The following is a 16830-nucleotide window of genomic DNA, read 5'->3' as shown; positions in this document are numbered from 1 at the left end:
CAAGCCGGAAAATAATTTTGAAACTGGTTTCTAAGACTATCTCATCCACTCTGGGGTTAGAAGTTTCACAATTTTGAAACCAAGCTATCAAAAAATAACTTAAACAAAGATTAAGTGAAAAACAAAACAAAAACACCAAGTAAATACATTTGTGGATAAAGACCCTTTTTTGTAAGTATGAAAACATATTTGCACCAAGTGTGAATAACTCCAGTATAAAAAGTTAATGAGAAGCTACTGACTCATTATACCTTATCAGAAAATACTTACAATATAATTATGTCTTTAGAGGCATTGGCGCTTAGTGCAAACTCTTGACAATTAACAACTTTAAAGCCATATCCCTCACATGGGTACCCACTGACTTCAATGGTTTCTATGTTAATTTGAAGTTGTCCTGTATTCTCTACTTTGAATGTTCTTTTCAATGTGAAATTCGGTTCTCTCAGCTTCAAACCTAAGGGGAGAAGTACGGGGAGTGAGTGTAACTCTTGCGGCCACGTGCTCCAGGCCCAAACAATGAGCAAGTTCCCCGGACACGTCTGGTGCCCAGGAAGCACCTCCTCGTGCCGGAGCCCAGCTTTGCCATACTCCGCAGGAAGTTCTCCACTCACAGGCCCTTTCAGATGCCAAAGTTTGATCATGCTTATCTTTTACATCAGAGTACGTCATCCAAGGCATGAAATGAATATTGGTACTTTAAATCTTTTAAAATCCAAATCAAACAACCCTGAAAGCAAGTCAGGATGTTTTCTTAAAAATCTGAAGTATTCATCACTAATATGCACATGTGCACCGACAGAAATACTGTTCTTGTTTTTGGACTTATTTACTGTTGAAAGCAAATGCTGAAATTTGTGCCCGGGACCTGTTAGCAATACTCACTATCTGTACAATCTTTTAATAATGCTTCTGTGATTTTAAAGCGTAAAGAACTCCCTGGACCAGGAAGCTTGCCTGCCACCCTCAAGTTCTCGGTTGTTCCTTGTCCTTGGACCATCAGAGCATCCATCACAGTCAGGTTATTTCTATGCAAGAACAAGAATTACAGATTTTTCATCACTTCTTGGCCGTTTGGCTAAGATCAAGTAAAGAACTACAGATTTTTCTCCTATTATATTCACACAATATTTTGATCCATAATTTTTACTATTATTTTATAAACCACCATGTGGAAATTAATACAATAAATTTAAGAGTGAGACATTTATACTTTAAGAATTAAAAAATATTTCCACAAAGAAAAGCAAGGGTTTTTTATTTTTAAAAGCCATACATGCACAGTAAGCACAATTCAGGTCTTTAGCTATGAACATAATCATAAAGTAACTTTCATCAGCCGTTGTGTGTCTTGGACAAAGCCAAAAAACATATCCATAAATAAATATGCAAACTCATATGGACACAAATCAAGTAACAACTTCTACAGAAGTGCTAAAAATCACAGCGCACTCACATCCCAGGCCGTACCTGATTATGATCAGTGAGGAAACAGTTCTGTTGTGAACGGGAGTAAACTTTACTTTGACAGACCTCTTCTCTCCAGGTTTTAAAATGAGGTTCAAGATGAAATGTCGAGAGAGGCCCTCTGTGAACCCAGCTGAACTCTGCAGTGGATGAGCCTTGGGTAACAAATGGCAGTCATTAGTCAAGTCTCTGGAAAAATGTTTTTTCCTTTACCCCATCTACAGCCCAGTATCAGTATTACCAGCTTCTTGAATTGATTAAATATGTAAACATTACCTGCCACAATTTAAACACTAGAGCTGGGCAGCCAGTGCATTCAGCCCCCAAATGGGCTTTGTTCCCCAGGACACTGACAGGGACAGGTGTCTAAACTCTTCATGTTTGTACTAGGCATGTTTTTATATAGAGATCTTTTAATTTTGAAATATAACACACATGCAGAAAACTACACAAACCTAAAATAAATAACTCAGTGTTTTAAAAGCAAGCAAGCAGCTGTGTAACCAACACCAGCACTGCAGGTCCTGCTGCCGCCGTCCCCGCCTGCCATCCCTGCTGTCCTGCTCCTCCCTCTGAAGGTGTCAGCTGAAGGGTCTTAAGGTTGCATCCTATATTTTATTTGTGAAAATATTTCCAATTCATGTTAATCTCTGACTTTTATTCTGAAAGCTAATATAAGCACATAATTACTGTTTCATAAACACTTGATGATTTAAGTTTAAAGAATAGCTTAGTTTAATAATCAAAATATGACTTCTTGACAGCCAGTTACAGATTATTAAAAAAATCATAGTTCACATTTCAGAATATTCTGCTCTGACGTTTAAGCAACATTAAGTTTAAGCTTTCTGTAGGAAGCGTCTGTGAGCTTCATGGCTCTGTACTGTGTGAAAGGAAAGTGAGTTTTGTAGGCTTTTTCTACTCTACTTGGCAGTTAGGTTTAATACATGCAGATCCACCTACTTGCATCGGAAGGATTCCTCAAACATAACTTAGAGTCAATGACTTAATGCAGCACACTACTTTTTAACTCTTGCATCTGAGGGCTAATTTTTTCCTGTGTCTAACATTCTTTTCCATTAATGTCTACTTAGACAACAGAATATTCTGAGTGCCCTGAATGGTTGGTAAACAAACAGGTTCCTTTTAAATAAACTCTTCTGGGTAATTGATTGACACATTTTATATTATACACTAGAGGCCCGATGCACAAAATTTGTGCAAGGGGCGAACAGCGGTTCTCAACCTGTGGGTCGCGACCCCTTTGGGGGTCGAACAACCCTTTCACAGGGGTCACCTAAGACCATTGGAAAACACATATTCAATATATAATTACATATTGTTTTTGTAATTAATCACTATGCTTTAATTACGTTCAATTTGTAACAATGAAAATACACCCTGCATATCAGATATTTACATTACGATTCATAACAGTAGCAAAATTACAGTTATGAAGTAGCAATGAAAATAATTTTATGGTTGGGGGTCACCACAATATGAGGAACTGTATTAAAGGGTCACGGCATTAGGAAAGTTGAGAACCACTGCTCCAGAAGGTTGTCCAGACAGTCGTTCCACTGTTCGGTCTAATTAGTATATTAGCTTTTTATTATATAGATATATTCCCAACAAACATTAGCTAATATAAACTTTGAGGACTTGGGAAAACCTGAGGATGTTGTGATGCCTCAGAGACAGTGTTAAGGGCCTCCAACATTCTCTATCATTATGTAGTACAGTGGGGCCTTGACTTACGAGTGTCCCGACTAACGAGTTTTTTGAGATACCAGCTGTCTCTAGGCCGATTTTTTTCATTGAGTTGACAGAGTAATTTGAGTTAACGAGCTCCTTAATGAGCTCGGTCTCAGAATGAATTAAACTTGTAAGTCAAGGCCCCACTGTAGTGGTTTTCACAGAGTGACAACACTGACCCTTGGGATGCTCAGAGATCTTTCAGGGTATCTAGTGTCTGAACTATTTCCCTAATACTGGCAGAACTAGCAGACTTTTTCAGTGTTTTGACATCTGTACTGATAAGTCAGCAAAAGCAATGGTGGGTAAACCTGCTGACCCTTTTGCACAAGGCAAGGCGGCAGTAGTATCAAACTTTCTGAGAAGCCAGTCTTCTTTCCTGTGTGTACTTGTAGTTAAGAGAAGCAAGTTCTTGCCCTCACCGGTATGGCTCAGTGGATAGAGCATCAGCCTGAGGAATGAATGGTCCCAGGTTCGATTCCGGTCAAGGGCACATGCCCAGGTTGCGGGCTTGATCCCCGGTGGGGGGCATGCAGGAGGCAGCCAACCAATGATTCTCTCTCATTATTGATGTTTCTATCTCTTTCTCCCTCTCTCTTCCTCTCTGAAATCAATAAAAATATATTATAAAAGAAAAAAGAGAGAGAAGCAAGTTCTGGATTCAGCAATAATAAATATCAATCTTATTAAATCTCAACCCTAGACACATGTCTTTGTAACATTCTGGGGGATAAAACGATAAGTTTGTATAAAGTACAATTGCTGCATGAGGCTCTCCATTGTCTTGAAAAGCTAGTGTTTAAGATGTAAACTGAACTCACTGCTTTTCTCATGGAACACCATTTAATTTTGAGAAAATGACTTGACAAGCAAACTATGGTTATTCAGATGGGGTGTTTGGTAGACATTTTCACGAAAATGCAGTGCCTTTGTCCCTTCAGGGAAAACAACTGAAGTATTTATTGCCAACGATAAAATTTCAGGATATGAGCAGATTTTGGAAACAAGGTATCATACATCAAAAAGAGATCAAAAAGTAAAGTTAGCATGGGTGCTAAGGGAAGAGTTAGGGAGAATCAGGACAGCTTCAAAAGTGAAGGCTTCCCAGCCAGCAGGGCGCCATGAACAGGATGTTTAGGGGGGGACGTGGTATGTGGTAGGGCAGAATGAAAGGCATGGAGGCTTGAGACTTCACAGTTTGCAGAAGGCTTTAGTTCCACGTGCTGATCTCCTGACTGATATATACCCTGTACAGTAAGGCCTTACAACATGAGTGATTAGTGGCTGTGTATCCTGACCTGTATGACAGAGAATATTTTGTTCCTGGAACAAATCAGTTTATGTAAAAATTTATTAATTCAAGATTGATTGAAAACTATGCATACTATTGTGCTAAAGTATAAATACAGCCAGCCATGGGTCTGGCACTCATGGAGCTTAGAATTTTATTAGCAATTATCCAAAATAAACATTTAAATGACCATGCACAATATTTTGAGGTTTAATAAAGCATATTATGTACTAGCATATACCTCACTGTCTGATGCATAAGCCTGTATTGTGAACAGGGAGCCACTGTTAAGGACAGAATATAAAGAAACAATGGTTTCCTAGAGGCAAAGGTGTCAAACAAGGGTGCACTTCATTGCTCTATTTGTTTAGTCTGCATGCAGAACATATCACACGAAAAATTGGACTATACTCAGAGGAAGGAGGAGTGAAAATCAGTGGAAGAAATGATAAGATATGCATATAATACCAACTTACTGGCAGAAAGTAGTAACGATTTGAAACAACTTTCGATGAAAGTGAAAGAAGAAAGTGCCAACAGGACTACATTTGTACATCAAGAAGACAAGAATGATAACTACAGAAGAAATATACAACTTTAATGTAGACAATGAAATTGTTAAAAGATTTTGCTGGTTCAGTCATCAACTAAGATAGACAATGCATCCAAGAAATCAAGAGAAGGCTGAGACTCAGAGGGCAGCAATGGAAGCATTAGATCACCAAGAGCAAAGATGCGCCATTAGAGCCCTCATATTCCCAATAACTATGTACTGATGTGAAAGTTGGACAGTGAAGAAGGCTGATAAAAAACAACAACAACATGGAGCTTAGCCAATGTGGCTCAGTGATGGAATGTTGACCTATGAACCAGGAGGTCATGGTTCAATTCCTGGTCAGGGCACATGCCCAGGTTGTGGGCTCGATCCCCAGTGGGGGCGTGCAAGAGGCAGCTGATTGATGTTTCTCTCTCATCAATGTTTCTATCTCTACATCCCTCTCTCTTCTTCTCTCTCGAAACATCAATAAAAACATTTTAAAAAACCCCCAAACAAACCATGGATTCATCTGAAATATGGTGTTGGAGAGCACTATGGATATTGTGACAGGAAGACGAACAAGTGGGCTCTAAAGCAAATTAAGCCTGAAACATCACTGGAGACAAAAATGACAACTGAAGCTGACCTACTTTGGGCACATCATGAGAAGACAGGGTTCTTTGCAAAAGGCAATTGTGCTGGGAAAAGAGGCAGCAGGAAAAGAGGAAGACCAAGCATGGGATAGACTGACTCCATAAAAGAAGCGTAGGCTGAGTCTACAGAAGCTGAGCAGGGCACTGAGCACAGGACCTGACGGACATCACTCACCCATGGGGTCAGCAGTAGTTGGTGCAGAGAACACACACACACTTCATCAATAGAGTCTCTGAATTTCTAGTAGCTGTTATTATAAATAATCATGGCCTTAATGTTCAATGACCACAAACAGGAATCTTCTACCCAGTGTGCTTCACGTTGATCTAAATCCTACCTATTCTGCCTGTGTTTTTACCTCTAGAACCATTACTGACTATCCTGACTTCTTAGGTAACTTGCCCTTCAGCCAAATTGAATAGGTAATAGTTTTCCTTCACATGAACACTGATCACGTTACAGAAATATTTCTGTGAAATAGAATAAAGTTTCAATACTTACACTGTTTCTGAAGACTTGGAATTCTAGTGTTCTTAAATCTATCTTTGCCACCTTACTCAAGTTAAACCTAAAATAAAAATGTATACATATTTCTGTGTAAGCAGCATCATAATTAAATGGATGACAGAGTAATTATCAAGTCTGTGCTTTATTTGCAAATTATCTTTTGGAAGATTTGAGATCACTATTTTATCAGATTAATAGCCTTTAAAAATTAATAGCCACAACTTACAGTCAATGTTTTGCTCACTTTTAAAAGTAAAATATTTCAAAGGTTCCATTTGCTTTCTTTATAATTTTGTAGGAAGACCTTCTACATTGCTTTTTCTTATCTTAAACTGAAATGAGCTCCCGTACACAAACAAGGTTGAAGCTCAATTTCTGGTCAGTGCACATACCTAGGTTGCAGGTCTGATCCCCATTTGGGGCGTGTACAGGAGGCAACCAATTGATGTTAGAGTCTCTCTCATATTGGTGTTTCTCTCTCTTTCCCCTCCTCTAAAATCAATAAACATATCCTCGGATGAGGATTAAAAAAAAAAAAAGTTGTATACTTAAAAAAATAAACACAAAAAACTGAAAATTTTTCCATTTGCTTAACATAGTACCAATCTCTCTTCCCAGAATCTCCTCTCAACTTTAATTACAGACCCGCAATTTCTTTAAGCCCAATCTATTACTGGATGAGCTGGTAAAGTGAGTATTTCTATGCAAGTTCTATGTTTGCTGAGTATTCAATCAAACATTTTGATTACCTGAAGAAGTGCTTACCTTGATATTAACTTATCTACAAAGACTGAAGGATTGGAATATAAAGCCAGAGGAATAAATTGAATGTAAACAGGAACATCTGCAGGATTTTCTAAAGTAATCTCTTCTTCCTTAAATAAAGTAACCAAACAGTAAATGAAAAATCCATAGTTAAAAGAGTCGATATTTTATAAACCTACTATGTACTTCCAAAACCCGACATTGCTTTGAATACTTACTGAAGAGCAGTTGGTATTGGTGAGTGGGAATGTCAGGAGCCGGGGTGAGCTAAGTATGGAAGGCCAGGAGAGCTCGGCAGTGATTTTTGATAGTATATTTTTTTGAAGGTCTGTATTTACTTCAAATAAAGCACTCAATCTAGAAAAAACAATGTTATAAGCCACTGGATCAAAATGAAGTATGAGTTCTCTAAAAGAAATTCTATCAGGCTTGTGTGCTTGAGGAATTTTATTCTGGCTCTGGATAAACACGGCTTTATTTGCTCTAACATCTCACTATGCTTTAATAGAGATGTATAAAGTTGTTTCTATTTTGGCACAAAGAGCTGCCAAAATATGTCCTACTGATCACCTGTACTGCTTTTTCATTGAGTATGTAAAGAAAAAGACAGGCAGATAACATGATGTACGGGGATCCCAAAGGGTCTTGCCTGCCGAGCGGGAAGATCTGAACACTAAGAGCAGGGTGCTAAGAACAAGTTTAGTAGAACTAGTGAGAAGGCAGTACACTGCTTGGCATATAGTTTCCCTCCCTTGAGATAAAAATCAAAACCCTACATGCGATGAAGACATCAGTTGCAAGGTAATCCATAGGAGGGCTTTGTGCAGATATATGTAATGTTATCAGCAACATTCGGGACTCATTTGAATATTTCCCTACACATGAATGTTTGTCAATAAGCTGTTTAGAGCTCAGAACACATTTCCTAAGCAAACAATAGCATAAATGGGGCTAAGGTCCCTGAAGCCCAAACACTGAAGCCTATTTTAACCCTAAACAATACCAAATTATGGCATTGCAATATTGGTAAGGGCATAGGTTTTATAAGACTAGTAACAAAGCTCTAGCTAGTTTGGCTCAGTGGCTAGAGTGTCGGCCTGTGGACTGAAGGATCCCACATTAGATTCTGGTCAAGGGCATGCTGCTAGGGTTGCAGGCTCGATCCCCAGTATGGGGCGTGCAGGAGGCAGCCAATCAATGATTTTCATCATTGATGTTTCTCTCTCTCTCTCCCTCCTTTCCTCTCTGAAATCAAAAAAAAAGTATTAAAAAAAAAAAAAAAAGACGAGTAACAGAAATTCTCTGTAACGTACACACTAACAAGGTACCACAGAGGCAGGAGCAGGAAGCATGCCCTGCTACTATGCACCTGGGTCCTGGAGGCACAGGGAGACAGGGAGCCCAGGTCTTTAGCAGTGGAATGCTGTGCACACAAAGAGGAAGGCAAGGGGTGTCAGTAGGTGGGAGGCAATGAGGTTCCTTGTCAGCTGAGCCTAGGGCAGCACTCTAAGTTACTAATTCATAACTGAATGTTAATTTGGAGACTGCCTGTATATTACAATGTCCACTACGGAAATTTAGGAGACCAATAAGTGTTTCAATCAGTGTTCTTTTAGTGAGTTCATTGTCTCTCTGTACTTATTTTAACCATATGAAAGTAAAAATTTAACTTTTTGCTTTAAGAAAACTTTTTACAGCAGATAGTTCAGATAATCAGAAGCCTCAGATTTAACTGTTAGTGGTTTGAAAATGTTATAGTACAATAAATTGCAATATCTTGATACATTTCAAATTAGCCAAATGAGAATAACAGTTTTCATCAGTTGTCATATTATCATCATTCTAGTCAAATTCTCTTCTGAAGTAACTGAAAAGATCACATTTCTATACGGTCTGTTTTTGAATACAGGTGCAGGAGATTTGCAATTAGCATGTTTTCTACCTGCCGAAGACATGCTGAGCCCACTGGAACTGGGCCTTGTGTACCCCTAACAGCCCAGCATTTCCAAAAGGTGGTCTTTCCACTATGACCACATACACACTCGGTCTCCTACTATGGGATTAAACCGAGAACATGTTTTCCTTGCCTTTAATGGAGGTCAGTAGTAGACAAAAACTTTCTTATGCAAATGGATGTGTCTGAAGTGAACACTGTTGTCATCCTACATAAAGACAACTTCAAATAGTTTCTTTGAAGTATCTAGAATGATGGAGTAAAGAGAAAAATGGTAGTGTGTATATTTCTAAGCAACATACAATTAAAATGGCAATTCAAGATGCCTCATTAATAATTTTCTGAAGATTAGAATATTTTCTTAGCTATAGTAAAGTAAAATAACCTAATATAAAAATAATATTTAGGAAGTAACATCAACTGAGACGCTTTGAACTTGTACAGGTAGTCAAAATACTTAAAGCAAAACCACTCACTTATGACCTGAGTTTTCCTTTATTCCCATCCATCCTTTGAATAGGCTTTGATGCAAATCCCAGTCCGCATCCCATGTATCTTCCTGCATGGCTACCCCAGGCTGCACTTTGGGTTCAGCTAAAACAGGGAACGTAAGTTATTATTATTAATTTTTAATTAATTTTAGAGAGAAAGGAGGGGGGGAGAGAGAAACACTGATTTGTTGTTCCACTTATTTGTGCATTCATTGGTTGATTCTTATATGTGCTCTGACCGGGGATTGAACCTGCAACCTTGGTGTATCAGGATGCTCTAATCAACTGATCTACCACTAGCCAGGGACAGTGGTATGACATACTCACCCTATATCTAATCCATTTGCCAATTTTCCTTCAAATGATTTCTACAGCCCAATACATAGAGTGATTTTAAAAATGGCAGCCTTCATTAAAGAATATTTTGTGCCCCTGGCCAGGGTTTCTCAATGGTTAGAGTGTTAGGCAGCACACCGAAGGGTCTCTGGTTTAATTCCCAGTCAAGGGCATGTACCTGGGTTTTGGGTTTGTTTCCTACCCCCAGTTGGGGTGAATGCAGAAGGCAATCAGTCCATGTCTTTTTCACATTGATGTTTTTCTCCCTCCCAACCCCCCCTGCTTTCACTCTCTCTGAAAGGCAATGGAAAAAATATCATGTGAGGATTAGCAAAACAAAAAAAAAGGAAAAAAAGAAATAAAGAAAAAGAATATTTTCTGGATAGTGAAACAGCAAGGTAACTTACATTTGGACAAAAAAGGCAAGCCAACATAGCAATGATCTCCACACTGCAGTCCAGGATCAAAATAAATGTTTGCAATCTATGAAGAAGCACAGGAGATTCATGAATCCCAAGTCCACAGAAGGTCATAATAAAACACTCATGAATGGGAATTCTTAATTAGAACATGTCAAACCTTTGATTTTTTCCCTGGCTCCAAGTCTTCTTTATTGGCCCGTAATCGTTTGTAGTAAAACCGCCCATCTTCTGACAAAGATCGAATTTGCTGTATCTTTACCTTCTGTGAGAAGGAGTTCATTATACTTAAACTCTGATGAACTACTTTCCCCTGAAGGAAGAAAACAAACAAAGTCATTTGTATATGGTTGGACTTTCTTACAACATACACTTAAGTGCCAATAGACATCTCTCTAGGAAACCAAAGCTCAGAGGACATTTAGAATGTTCATCACTTGATACTCCCTAAATTTATAATCGCGCTCTTATCAGCAGCATGCCTCTTTCTATGATATGGTACCAGATTTTAAGTAAAGAATTGTGTAATTTAAATAATTTTTTAAAATTAAATCTTTATTGTTCAGATTATTACAGTTGTTCCTCTTTTCCCCCCACAAAGCTCCCCTCCATCCGGTTCCCACCCCATCCTGCCCTCTGCCCTTATCCCCCCCCCCAACGCCCCCCCCGTCCTCATCCATAGGTATACGATTTTTGTCCAGTCTCTTCTCATACCCCCCTCACCCCTTTCCCCCCGAGAATAGTCAGTCCACTCCCTTTCTATGCCCTTGATTCTATTATATTCACCAGTTTATTGTTCATCAGATTATTTATTCACTTGATTTTTAGATTCACTTGATAGATGTGTATTTGCTGTTCATAATTTGTATCTTTACATTTTTCTTCTTCTTCCTCTTCTTAAAGGATACCTTTCAGCATTTCATATAATACTGGTTTGGTGATGATGAACTCCTTTAGCTTTTTCTTATCTGTGAAGCTCTTTATCTGACCTTCAATTCTGAATGATAGCTTTGCTGGGTAAAGTAATCTTGGTTGTAGGTTCTTGCTATTCATCACTTTGAATAATTCTTGCCACTCCCTTCTGGCCTGCATAGTTTCTGTTGAGAAATCAGCTGACAGTCGTATGGGTACTCCCTTGTAGGCAACTGACTGTTTTTCTCTTGCTGCTTTTATGATTCTTTCTTTGTCTTTTGCTCTTGGCATTTTAATTATGATGTGTCTTGGTGTGGTCCTCTTTGGATTCCTTTTGTTTGGGGTTCTCAGCGCTTCCTGGATTTGTAAGTCTATTTCTTTCACCAGGTAGGGGAAGTTTTCTGTCATTATTTCTTCAAATAGGTTTTCAATATCTTGCTCTCTCTCATCTTCTGGCACCCCCATAATTCGGACGTTGGTTCGCTTGAAGTTTTCCCAGATGCTCCTTACACTGTCTTCATATTTTTAGATACTTTTTTCATTTTGCTTTTCCAGTTGGGTGTTTTTTGCTTCTTCGTATTTAAAATCTTTGACTTGACTTTTGCGATCTTCTAGTCTGCTGTTGGATCCCTGTATATTATTCTTTATTTCAGTCAGTGTATGCTTAATTTCTAGTTGGTCCTTGTTCATATCCTCGAGGGTCTCACTTGATTTCTTGAGGGTCTCCCTAAATTTATCGGCGGTTTCTAAAAATTCTTGAAAAGCCTTGTAAGTTTGGTTTTGAACTCTATATCCAGTAGTTTGCTTTCCTCCATTTCTGTCATTTGTGACTTGTTTCTTTGTCTCCGCATTTTTTATGCTTCCCTGTGTTGATAGAGTGGCTTTCCGTGTTAGGTGTTCTATAGGGCCCAGGGGCTCAGCCTCCCCAATTACATGAGGTGGACACTCTTGGTGCACCCCTTTGTGGGCTTTGTGCACAGTCTTGTTGTAGTTAAGCCTTGATTGCTGTAGGTATCACTGGGAGGAATTGACCTCCAGGCCAATTGGCTGTGAGAATCAGCTGTGTCTGCAGTGGGAGAACTTCTGTGCTGGAGACACCCTTATGGGGCAAGACTTGCTTCAGTGGGGCTTTGGTGCTCACTGAGTTTGCCCCCTGAGTGTGTCCCTTATGGATCTGAGGAGTTGTAATCTGGATGGTCCCACTCTGACCACTGGGTACACTGGCTCATGGATCTCTAAGGAGGTGCTAATTTAGCCTCTTCCTGAGGCTACCCAGCAGGAGCTACAGAGAGATCAGAGATCTGCAGATTCCTCTTCTTTGTTTGGGATTTGGAGGTGCCCAGATGAGGCCCAGCTGTGAAGCAATGGAAGCTGCTGTGGGGCCTTGGGCCTTCTTTTGGAAGTTCTGGGTCTCTCTGACCCAGCTGCAGTTTGTTAGGTAATTTTAGATTGCAAAGGGCCAGGCCATTCATATGCAAAAGCCTCTGCACTCAGCTTGGGTGGGGTGGGGTCTCAGGGAATCAACAGGGCGGAGCAAACAGCTATGGCTGCTCCTCAGTCCTGCCTTAAGAGGCCCCTCTTCTCAGTGTCCGGGTAATCGCTGCAAGCACCTCTGAGAGAAAGCCGCCTTCGAGTTCTGACCGATGCCATTCAGTCCAGCTTCTCCCCGTATGAATCTGGGTCCCCTGAGACTCGCCCGGAACTGGAGTTCAGAGCAGTCAGGAGCTTGTGTCTCCCTCCCAATTGAAAAAGACAACCTCGTCCTCAGTTGCCAGCCCTTTCCGCGCACGCCTCCATACCTCTGCACTTTACTTCCGCATGTCCTCTGAGTCTCAGTGTGCTTTTCTCTTTCCTTCTAGTTGTAGAATTTCCACTCAGCCAGCCTTCCTGTGGTTCTGGATAATGTCCGTTTTGTCTTTTAGTTGTATTTTTGAAGTGGTTGTGCGAGGCAGCAATTTCAGGTGTTTCCCATGCTGCCATCTTGGTTTCTCCCTCCACTGATTTTTTTCTTAAATAATTCTTAATTAGAATCATTTTATAGTCTTTTACTTTCTTTTTTTTGAAAACAGAATTTTTTATTCTTATAAACTAAATCTTAGCTATTTAAAGAAGGATCTAAGACAGTGATGGCGAACCTTTTGAGCTCGGCGTGTCAGCATTTTGAAAAACCCTAACTTAACTCTGGTGCCGTGTCACATATAGAAATTTTTTAATATTTACAACCATAATAAAATAAAGATTTATAATTTTGGTATTTATTTTATATATTTAAATGCCATTTAACAAAGAAAAATCAACCAAAAAAAATGAGTTCGTGTGTCACCTCTGACACGCGTGTCATAGGTTCATCATCACTGATCTAAGATGTTCTTACCCAGTGGTCTAATATTTGGTATTAAAAGACACAGAAGTTAAGAGGATGCACAGAAAAAGAGTTGGACGATGGTAAACTTAAGACTAATACTCATCATTTAAAGTCTAGCCAGAGTAAATGCAGTAGAAAGATGTTAGAGGGCAGGAATGCTGCTGAGTCCTGGCTTGGCCTCTAATCAGCTGGGTCTTCTAGGCAGTTACCTAGTCTTCCAGTCCCTGTAAGAACTACTTCTCCCATGTCCATGTCTTGTTTTGCAGGGGTATGTTGAGGATCAAAATAGCAGATACAAAAGTTCATTTTACAATGGTATTCAACAATGGTATTCAAATACTAAGAATTAAACTATGAGTTATTGGAAATGTTTATTTATTTTTTGTTTTTGTTGTTAATCCTCACCTGAGGATATTTTTCCATTGATTGTTAGGGAGAGGGGAAGAGAGAGGGAAAGACATAGAGAAGCATTGATGTGTAAGAAAACACATTGATTGGTTGCCTCCTGCACATGCCCTGGCCAGGGTCTGGGCTGGGAAGGAGCCTACAACCAAGGTACGTGCCCTTGACCAGAATAGAACCTGGGACCCTTTAGTCCACAGGCTGACACTCTATCCACTGAGCCAAACCAGCAAGGGCTGAAATGTTTATTCTTAAGTATTGTTTTCAGTTAGCTCCTGTATTCTCCATCTGATGAAAGACTTTATAGCATTTGGTAATCGTTATAGATTGAATGTTTGTGTCACCCCCAAAATTTATGTTGAAAGCTAACCCCCAAATGTGATGGTATTTGGTGATGGGGCCTTTGAGATGCAATTAAGTCATGAGGGTAGAAATCTAATGAATGGAATTAGTGCCCTTAAAACAGGGGTGGGGACCTCTTTCCTGCCAAGGGCTATTTGTATATTTACAACATCATTCACTGGCCATACAAAATTATCAACTTAAAAATGAGCCTGCTGTGTTTGGTCAAACATTTAATGAACTCACCATACTGCCTTGGCAGGGCCAGGCCAGACGTCCCCACCCTGACTTAAAAGGAGCGACAGGACCTTGCCCTTCCTCTTTGCTCTTTGGCTAAGTGATAACACAGTGAGGAGACGGCCATCAGCAAAACCAAGAAGAGGCCTGCACAGTATGAGGACCTTCTAAGTGCCTTGATCTTGGACTTCCCAACCTTTGGAACTGTGAGAAATCAATGTTTGTTGTTTAAGCCACCCAGTCTATGGAATTTGTTATAGGAGCTCAAGTAACACAGTAATATCAAGTTAACTGGTAATTTCAAGCAATTAGCTGGTCTTGTAAGCCACCTGAAGATAGATATCTGAAAGCTTAATCTAAAGTAGTTCAAAACCAGCACCTTGTTTTTATACAGATGTTTTCTCATTTACTGCAGGATTTATGTACTGATTAAGGAGATCATTGATGGAAAAGGCAACTGAAGGAACTGATCCTTTTGGATAAGTAATGAATTCAAGAGTTCTGTACAGTCAGTGCAAAGTGGAATGACAAAATAAAGCTTTTAAGTAAGACCCAATCGTAAATGTGCTGAACCTTTTAAATCAAAAATTGTATTTTTAAGCAGCTAAGATCTGAATTTAAGTGTTATTTCACGTCGCATTAAGATTTTTACAATGTACTGTTTTCTTAACCTGCCATGTCTCCTACCACAAAATAAAATACACACATTTGCCCTGATGTGCCCTGAACTGACTGAATCATCTTCCTGCAAAAGGCAGTGGTCATCTCCTGACTTTTGCATCCCTTTTCTCCTATTGTCCAGGCTCAAACTCTAAGTCATATTTTTGACTCCTCTATCTGCCAGCCTACCCACATTTGCTTCAGTTAATCCCCTCAGCGGTTCTCAACCTGTGGGTCGCGACCATCGGAAAACACACATAGCGTATCAGATATTTACATTATGATTCATAACAATAGCAAAATTACAGTTATGAAGTAGCAACAAAAATAATTTTATGGTTGGGAGTCACCACAACATGAGTTGAGGAAGGTTGAGAACCACTGCCTTAGGATATTAAAGAATAGTTCAAATGATTCTTGCCTATGTTCTCTTCTCCATCATTTTGCTCCTTCTTCACCCACCACCTACTAAGTGCCTACTACTGGGGATAAAAGATCCCTCCATTCCTTTCCTAGAGCATCTTAGAGTCTCATTGGGGAGACAAACACAAAGGCAATATTTATAGCACAATGTGAAGCTTGCTGCGAGAGGTAATTTCAAATCATTCCAAGATCACACATACAACAACTAGTACTGTCTAGTGGAGTCAAGACATCTTCAGAGAGGAGATGACAAGAGAACTGAATCTGGAAAGATAAGAAGTTCTTTGAAGGCAGACTAACAGCCACATCTCCCCTCCATACTTTCATGTGGACTCTGGCCAGTCTAAGGTTGGCCTCCAGGCACTATATTGTTACTTCCATATGTATTCTGACAAAGAGCCAATCCTGAAAGCTCAGCTCTGATGATGTCAATCCTCTGCTCAAAAACTTCAGATTTTTATGAATTTAAAGGTACTCATTTTTATTTAATTTTTTTTTACTATCACTCCAACATAACATTCCATCTCTACTCTTGTCAAACTAGACAAATGACGAATGCCTAAAGCTCTCTCGGACTTTACTGCTCTATCTTTACCAGGGTGTTCCCTGAGCCCTGAATGCAAGTTCTTGCCACCCCTGACCTATCCCTGCAGAAGACGATCTGAGCCGGTTCACACAGCACCTTCATCCATCAGGTATGCGTTTCTCTCATGGTGTTTTATGTTTACACCTCTTAGAGCAATTTCTATATCCTGCTTCACATCTCTGAATCATGGGCCCATTTCCTATTCTAAATGGAAAGCTTCTTGAGAAGGAACCATTTCAGACTCCTCTTTGAATCTCCTACAAAACCTGGTATAAAGTCTTACCTTAAAATAAGCAATTAATAGAGAATAAATAATTTTTCTGTTGAATTTGAGGAACAGAGGTAAAGACAAAGAAAAAAAATGAGCAAGAAAACGTCATTAAATTAATTGTCTTACTGGGAAGGATGGTGGAAGGACCATATGCTTTGGGAAGCAAGTCAGCGAACCGACAGCGATCACAGCCTTCACAGGAATCGTTAGGATCTGGGGAGTGAAAGGCAGACCATAAGGAAGTATTTAAGTCTGAGGTTGATCCTGACCGTTACTGCATTATTTTTTGGTATTAAAACAACTCATTTTGGGACTTACATTAGCAATAACCAACTCTTACGCAATATTAAAAACCACTATGGTACTGTTTAATCTGACCAATGTACTCTATAAAATGCACTGAAATACAATCAATTTCCATGTATCTCACAGTGATTCATTAAAAACATGGTAAA

The 16830-nt window shown here is 39.5% G+C and overlaps 1 protein-coding gene across 1 annotated transcript in view; it reads right to left on the bottom strand.

Moving 5' to 3' along the window:
* TMEM131 (transmembrane protein 131) overlaps nt 1–16830 on the bottom strand; it is a gene marked incomplete at its 5' end in the record, with an annotated part of 200920 nt that overhangs the window by 33477 nt on the left and 150613 nt on the right. Inside the window, 10 exons of the mRNA XM_081100672.1 lie at nt 271–457; nt 886–1028; nt 1471–1622; nt 6207–6273; nt 6978–7087; nt 7196–7334; nt 9408–9525; nt 10166–10241; nt 10338–10490; nt 16502–16588. Coding sequence (XP_080956798.1) covers nt 271–457; nt 886–1028; nt 1471–1622; nt 6207–6273; nt 6978–7087; nt 7196–7334; nt 9408–9525; nt 10166–10241; nt 10338–10490; nt 16502–16588 — 1232 coding nt within the window. The remainder of the gene's footprint in view (nt 1–270; nt 458–885; nt 1029–1470; nt 1623–6206; nt 6274–6977; nt 7088–7195; nt 7335–9407; nt 9526–10165; nt 10242–10337; nt 10491–16501; nt 16589–16830) is intronic.

The sequence above is a fragment of the Myotis nattereri genome, assembly GCF_964212035.1.
Source record: "Myotis nattereri genome assembly, chromosome: 10".
Lineage (NCBI taxonomy): Eukaryota > Metazoa > Chordata > Mammalia > Chiroptera > Vespertilionidae > Myotis > Myotis nattereri.
The sequence above is the reverse complement of the archived record's forward strand: the minus strand, read 5'-3'. Positions and strand labels throughout refer to the sequence as shown.